A 7,618-nucleotide genomic window follows, 5' to 3' on the forward strand; every position below is an offset into this window, starting at 1 on the left:
CAGGTAGAATCAATTCTGTACCGGAAAGCCATCTCAAGGATGATTATTATTATTACAACGTAAGGCACAGTGTTGAAAAGCAGTACTTGGCACAAAATTTGCACAAAATCTTTCTTTGGATTAAAAAACAGCTGTAACTTGAACCCAGTTAATCTCCTAGTGACTACTTTATCCAATGATGAACCAGAGTAAGGAGATCAAGAAGAGCTGTGCCTCAGTCAGACATTTACAATCACATGCCGATGTAGCATTAGCCCTTTGCTGTAGCCAACACTCTTAACAACCAAATTAAAACACAAACAAGACTATTATTATTCACTGATATTTCTCTACAGAAAATGAATGTATTCCTGCTATCTTTACTTTTTATTTATGACTGATATAATGCTTAGATTTGCATATGTCAATCAGAATTTTTCAATATTTCTGCCATTGAGACCAGAAATGCTTCAGTATAGCTCAAGAGAGCCTACAGGGGGCGCCTCTCAATCAGCAGGTGATGGCTCTCCTCACTGGAGGGGAAGAGTGCCTCCCTCAGACGGACCATGCGACATCCCACCCTGGCCTGGCCGCTGGCGTCCTCCACCATTGATCTACGGATGGGACGGTACACCCTGTAACGCCTGTGGGACAGGGAAAAGGGAGATGTGGGATAGGAGGATGGAAGTGAAGGAAATATTTGGTGGGGAATGGTGAAAACGTCATGTCTTAAGAAAGAGCAATCAAGAAATGAGACTAGGCAGTCGCACATTATTAGCAGTGTGTCCATGTCCCTGCGCTGCAGCATATACTGTCAATACAGCTGCATGTTAGTACTACTCACTTGCAGACCAGATAGGCAATGAATGCAAATACAGCCACCAGCACAGCAGTGGAGGAGAGCACCACCTCTGCAGCATGAGACGTCTTGGACACTGCAGGGAAAGACACAAGCATTTTGTCCACTTTCTGCAAGGATGCTAGCTAAAGACAATTGATTCATAGTAAGACCTTATTTAAAAAAGTTTAAGAATTCGTGAACGTGCACATTAGATAAGAATGCACGTCTTCGTGTAACCGACCAGGTGTGTCCTGGGATTTGTTGATGGTGACAGTGGTGCTGGTCAGGGCCAGACTGCTGGAGTCCTCCAGGGTGATGTTGACGCAGTAGGTGCCTGGCTCCAAAAACGTTCGCCTGAGATGCACTTCACACGCTGACAACGGCGGCACATCGTTGCACATGATGTCATGCACCTGAGTACAGCTGGGGTCTGACACAATGGTGCAGGCTGACGTGGGGATGCTGAGGGTGAGGAGTGGAAGGATGAAGGGTTAAATTAAATTAGCAAACCTTTTTCTTTGTCTGAAACCTTTTTTTAAACATAACAAATAAGCAAATTACATGTGCTGGGACTGGAAGGTTTTAAAGTCATTCACAAATGGACCACAGCTCTACATATAAACTACCAGCGATGTTAGACATTTTGTTCTTAAGCCAAAAAGCAAATTAGAAGAATAACCATTACAGTACTTTGATTTATGTTATGACTTGATTAGATAATAAATAATACATTTTGAATTTCCTAGTTTTTATCATGATTGTGAAACACTGACTGCAGTTTCATATGACCATAGTTCTGGTAATTAAAAAAAATATACATTAATTAAATGCCTTTTACCTGAAAGGCATTAGTCTCTGTGTTGTATTAATGTATTTGGTTACAGTATATTCTACATGCTATTACTGAGAGAAAAAAAGCCTGTCCTCTGGAGACATAATTTTGAATTTCACCCAACAGCAGTCAAGAAAAACCCAAATATAAGTATTTTAACATGAATATACATGTAAATACTGACTTTCCCAGACACTTCACCAGGAAGCTGATGTCAGTGTTGGTCACTCTGGAAGCCGACACGTCCACAATGCGACTGCTTGGCTGACTGTTCAGCACACGCTTGGGCTCTGTGGAAAAAATAGATGAACGGAGCTGGTTTTAGATATGAAATCATCTTCTCATTACATTAAAATGATGAAGCTCAAAGGTTTTTAGTGGAAGGTGGTGCGTGTGTTTGACGCCACAAAGACAGGTTTTTAGAGGGAAAAAACTGAACCGTAAGAATAAAGATTAACAATTTTGATCTAAAATTATAGTTCTTCCATCATATAAAAATGTGAACAGAAAATTTAATTATTTGTTGTTGTTTTTTTTACATTTGATTTGTGCAACAATCACTAAAGGCTGGTTTCATATGAACAAGCACTGACTGCAGCTCTGTTCTGCTCAGTGGAGCCGACTTTCCTTTAAAAGATGGACAGCAGAGTCACTTATCTCCTCTCTATGCTGTCTGCTTATAGTTGAAAATTAAAATGAATAAGAAGGAATCAGAGTTCCATTTATATTTTGGATGGACAAAATAGATATATATGAACATAATGATGACCAATGGCTCTGTGAGACTGTGTAGAAGCTGCAGTGAATTTAGTGCCTGTGCTAAGAGGCTGATGTTTAGCTTGTATAATGCTCCACATCTGAGTTTAGCATGTGCGTATGCTAACATTTGATTACCAATAAACATAAAGTGCAGCTGAGGATGATGCAAAGTCATTCGTTTTGCAGGTATTTGTTCATTAATCAGAATGCTGGCCAAATAAATATTTTGACGTAATGATGGTGCAAGATGAAAATTCAGTGGGTCACCAAGGTGATTAAAATTCATCCAGAGGGAGAAGAATGTCTGTACACAGTTTCCTCCAATAGCTGTCAAGACATTTCACTGAAAACCAAGAATATCAACCTCATGATGGCACAAGAGGAAAAGTCACTGAAGTCATGAGATTTCATCCTCTGAGCAACATAAATATCTGCACACAGTTTCACGGCAATCCATCCAATAGTTGTTGAGATATTTCAAGTGCTGGACCAACCAAGAGACATTAGCATTCCTGGAGCCATGTGGCTAAAAATAAGTAAATAAGTAATGACCCCAAGTTCATCAAAGTAGTGACAGGTTATACTTTTGTCATCAGCCTCCACAGTGAAAAATAAACTGCAGCATCCCACCTACCAATAATGGTGATGTTGCCCACGAAGGTCCCATAGGCGTAGCGGAAGCACTCATTGCTGTTGAGGCGCCTGGTTCGGAGCCAGGCCAGGGTGGTGGGGTTGGACTCTGGGCTCATACTGGCAACAGTAGGGGGGAGGGGCTCCGTGGTGGGCAGGCCTGATGTCATGGCAATGGTAGAGAAAGAGGGGAGGGCCTTGCTGGCGGTGCTGGGTGGTGCTGAAACAGGAAACAAGTGGTTAGATGTGGTCTCACTGGAGAAGAATGTGTGTATGCGATGCAAGTGTTTCATATTTAAGCATTCATGAATAATCAATGAGCTCCTGCTCAGGTGCAAGCATTTCCTCTGTCTCTCTTAAATACACATAAATGAACACACGGTTAGCCGTTGAACTCACGCGGTGTGGTCTCCACTTTGACAGTAACAGCGTGAGTGGGAACCTCTGGTGGAAGAGACGCAGGAATAGTTATGACATCCAGTTCTAACACTTCAGGACAAGTAACAGCAGTGATCCAGTGTTCTGCCTGAGGTTAGCAGTGTTAATGCTAACGTCCCTCTAGTGGTAAGAAGCATGCAGATAGTTTTGGCTTTATTTGTCCAAGATTTGAGATAACAGGTAACAGGTGATAGTATCATGCATATATATCTAAGTGTCTCTGTCCAGTACCGGTGGGAGGTGGTGGCGTGGGGCTCCTCTGAGTCGGGGTGGCAGCAGTGGGCGGGCACTCAATAGGGAACGCTGCCTCCACCACCAGCTTCACGCTCATTCTCCCCAGCCTGCTGTAGGTGTGTGTGGTCACGTCGCGGTGTGTGACCAGCTGGTTGCCATCCCTGAAGTCCCAGATGTAGTCAATGGCAGCAGCGGTTTTGAGGTACCCGCTTGGGTCATGGAGCTGGACTTTGAAGACCACGTCCTCCCCACGGAAGAAAACGTTCTCAGACTGGTTTACTGCAGCCTTCTGGGAAATGTTGACTGCCAGTGGGATTTTATCTAAGAGAAAGTGTGCATGGGAGTCATAAATAATCCACTCTCTTGGTTTCTCCTGGTGTTTATCTGTTTGGCTGCCGACAAATAAAGTTGTACAAGCTGAACGTGTGAGTTTGTCTCCACCTGTGACGTAGAATACGGTGTTGTCGGTGGTGAGGGGGCTGTACTTCCTGCGCTCACGTTTCCTGTAGACCATGACCTCCATGACCTCTGCCCCCAGAGGGATGTTGGTGGTGTTGATGGTCACGCTGGAGGAGGAGCCGTCGCATGTCTCGTAGTACTGGCCTGGAAGAAACAAAGAAGAAGAACGGAGAGAAAAACGGTTCATTTAGTTTTTGCATGTGCGCATGTGAAAATCTGTAAACCTGTGCCTGCTCACCCATCATGTGCCACACATAGACATAGCTCTTGCGTCTCCAGTCGTTGCTCTGAGGGAAGGGTTTCCCATCAGGGAACATGTTACATTTCTGTTTGTCCGTACACTTTCCAAAGCCATAGTCGTCCAACCAGGAGGTCCAGTTGTACACGTAGCCTGAACGCACCTGTCCATTGGCTGCACAGAAGAGAAGAGGGTGAAGCAAAAGGTTGTGTTATTTAAAAAATAAAATTCAATAAAGCTGCACTGCTCACTATTTATATATCAACAAGACCATTTCAGCCTCTTCCAGCTAACTGTTTTGGTTTTACAACCTGCAACTTTATTGCTTTGGTTCAGCCTCACCACCCGTTCTAGCAGCAGCAGGCAGCTGTTTTCAGGAGGATATCTTTGATAAAGCCGCTACCTGCTCCGCACCAAACAGCAGACAAAGTTAACAAGTAGCTGATGGAGCATTTAGCAACCAGACAGCCAGATGTTTCCCTTTGGAGTCGGTGGAGACCAAAGAAGAGCTAAGAGGAGAATGAATACTGGACGCAGGCTCACCAGTTGAGATACACAACTCCAAATGCTAATATTGCTCCTGCAGTATGCGTAAAAAGATTTGGTTTTAAGTGTGCCTGTGTAACCATTTATTACTACAGCACTCCTGTGATTTCCTTGTATGTACGGTGTAGTATGGCTGTTTAACATGCTGCAGTGGTGTTTTGTGGCAGATAATGATGTCATATGTCTGGGGGCGTGGCCTGGGTGGGCTTTTCGGCAGCACCTGAGGCCTCCAGCTCCATACCATCTTCACAGTGCTCATCCCATACAAGGTCCCCCCTGGCATTCTCCTTCTGGCATGGAGGGTACTCCAGCTTCGCGGTGAAGGAGACGCAAGAGCCGTTGAGAGCCGGACTGTCGCTGGTCAGATGAACCTTTGGTTTACCTGCTGAAAGTGGATGTTTCAGGTGAATAATTCAAAATAGGAAGAAGACAAACTCAAAGGAATAAGATGACTTTACTCACCTCTGTGGTGCATGAGCTCTTTTGGGTTTGTGGGGTTTAGTGGGGGGTAGAGGTAATCATTCCACGGGTTGGTGTCAGGATCCCAGCCTGGGATTGGTGGAATTGGAAAAGGCAACTTCCCTGCTGCTGCATGCTTGTGGGGGAACATGTCACTGAATGCTGGAGAGAGAAGTAACAAAGCCAATTTGAAGACTCCCAGACCAGAAAATCATCAGGGTCACTGATGGATGCTGAGAATATACGGGCCCCCAGTGAAAACCTTTAGTTTTATTAGTTAATAGTGCACATTTAGAGACATGTGTTCTTACCTTTCTTTTGTAAACCGTTAAAGAAAATCTCTTGATTTCTTCATTATCACAATTGAAGTGGATCTTTCTTTTTACCTGAGGTTTACTTGGCAAACACTCCTAATGATCTCACAAGTTTTCCACATCTGCAACCGTTTTGAACAATGGATTTTTCATTTTGTCATTAAACTTTTTATTGATCACGACATGGAAGCCTTCTGCGGTGTCACCTGACATGCAGTGCAGAAAATTAACTTATGAATCTATAAAACCCATCTAGACAGAAATCATCTGACTTTGTAGTCCTGGAATTAACCCCTGGGAATCCTTCTGAGGATCAGATTTCTGAGTAATAATTTTGAGATCAGGTTTTTTCTTGATACTAGTTTGGAATCAAACATTTTATTGAAAGCTCCCAACTGAAACACCAAGTAACATTTTATCACCAAGCATGTCAATTCTGTGAACATTTTCTGCCATATTTTTTATCATCTTGAAGGAATTTCCATCCAAATGTCTTTTATTTGTTAATTGTGTTATTCTCTACAGCTTCATTTGTTTCTGGCTTCTGGCCTCATTTAGACTTTTGCGTGACTGACATATTTTAACATGGATGATGAAGAAAACAACAAATTCCATCGATGTAATTTGATTAAAGGAAAAAGTATCCTGATATCTTTGTGTTTGCAGACAGATGTCGATAATCAACTCATGACACGACAAACACAGACATTTTCAAATAAATGCGTAGTCGTAAAAAAAAAAAAGAAAAAGAAAATTACTTTTGTTGTTTTCATATAAATAACGTGTTATAACGATCTATTTCTGAATTGTTTAAGGTTTTGGACTCACCCAGCTGGACATGACAGTAATCTAAATAAATTTACGAGAGATACAATTTATTCTGTTTTATCAAATGTGAAATAATTTCTGTTTTGTGAATGAAGTCTGACCGGAGACCAGCAGCCAGGGCGCACACCTTAATTAAGCTCATGAGACTCTGAGTGCACAGCTGATGACAGGACAGGCTTCACAGAAACTGAGACAAATATCGAATATATAAAAAGTCTATTTCACACAATAACTCCTGCGCCACAGCCATGTCAAGTCAAACACACAAGATGAAATCATTTCTGTGACTTCAGTGTGAATATTTAAATTTAAGTAGCCCATTTTGTAAATACATGATGAGTTTCTTCATATTTCTGAGTCAGATCTTATTGTTCAAATCCTGTTTTATCACTTCAGATCAGCTGACTTCAACTTTAAAGCAGCAACACTTACTTTTGCGTCCTTCGGCTGGATGCGCAAAGCAGGCACAAACCAGGAGAAAAACACACCGCAAAGCTTCCATTTCCACCGCTCAGCAGGAAAAACAAGCGCTCAATGTGTTTTCAAAAAAGAGCCAAAGCAGACCCCAGAACAGCTGATGTCTTCACCGCCGCACCTCGTCCCTCTCTCTGCTCGTCCAGCTCTCAGTGCTTCACCCTGCTTCTCCTCAAGCTCAGTAATTGAATCTGGGGCCTCTGAGCGCACAAACATGTGATGTTTCCTAACAAGACGCACCTCTTCCCTCATTAGTCTGCTGCGCGCGGACATGCGCACGCACCTTCCTCCCCGAGAAGAAATGAAGAAAGCTTTTATTTCGAAGCAGTTCTTACACTGTGGACTGCATAACACAACATGGCTCTATGATCACCTCCCGTGTTTACCTGTTTATTTGATCTCTGATTAATTATTTGCCGCTTTTGAAAATCTGATAATGTTTACATGTCTTTTTTAAACAACAAATTTCTCTCCATGCTTTTATTTTTGAGAATTTAGGCTTTGTCCTTGTCATCTTTTTCCTCAAATGAGAGAATTTGATTCTGAAACTTGCTGGATTTAAAATAAATATTGTCCCATTTACCTCC

General features: G+C 42.5%; 1 protein-coding gene across 4 annotated transcripts; it reads right to left on the reverse strand.

The window, feature by feature from the left end:
• Positions 1-369: 369 nt before the first annotated feature.
• gpnmb (glycoprotein (transmembrane) nmb) lies at positions 370-7,192 on the reverse strand. 4 transcript variants are annotated; one of them, XM_070984881.1, is made up of 12 exons: positions 6,990-7,192; positions 5,419-5,577; positions 5,198-5,338; positions 4,411-4,584; positions 4,155-4,316; positions 3,711-4,034; positions 3,441-3,485; positions 3,046-3,261; positions 1,837-1,942; positions 1,062-1,282; positions 824-914; positions 370-623 (listed from the first exon to the last, which is right to left on the reverse strand). In XM_070984881.1, exons 1-12 carry the CDS (start codon positions 7,057-7,059, stop codon positions 470-472), a joined length of 1,863 nt encoding a protein of 620 aa, XP_070840982.1. In that variant the 5' UTR covers positions 7,060-7,192; the 3' UTR covers positions 370-469. The 4 variants fall into 4 exon arrangements, with proteins under 4 accessions (XP_070840982.1, XP_070840980.1, XP_070840981.1 ...); XM_070984879.1 differs by having other exon boundaries at positions 5,177-5,338; XM_070984880.1 differs by having other exon boundaries at positions 5,198-5,341.
• Positions 7,193-7,618: the final 426 nt, after the last annotated feature.

This window comes from Chaetodon trifascialis, chromosome 17, assembly GCF_039877785.1.
Source record: "Chaetodon trifascialis isolate fChaTrf1 chromosome 17, fChaTrf1.hap1, whole genome shotgun sequence".
In the NCBI taxonomy this organism is placed as follows: domain Eukaryota; kingdom Metazoa; phylum Chordata; class Actinopteri; order Chaetodontiformes; family Chaetodontidae; genus Chaetodon; species Chaetodon trifascialis.

Coding starts and splice junctions, on each gene's coding strand:
- gpnmb (XM_070984878.1), bottom strand. CDS start 7,059: ATGGAAGCTTTGCGGTGTGTTTTTCTCCTGGTTTGTGCCTGCTTTGCG. Junction 1,283..1,836: donor CTGGTGAAGTGTCTGGGAAA/GTCAGTATTTAC, acceptor CCTCACCCTCAG/CATCCCCACGTCAGCCTGCA. Junction 624..823: donor ATTGCCTATCTGGTCTGCAA/GTGAGTAGTACT, acceptor CCTGTCCCACAG/GCGTTACAGGGTGTACCGTC.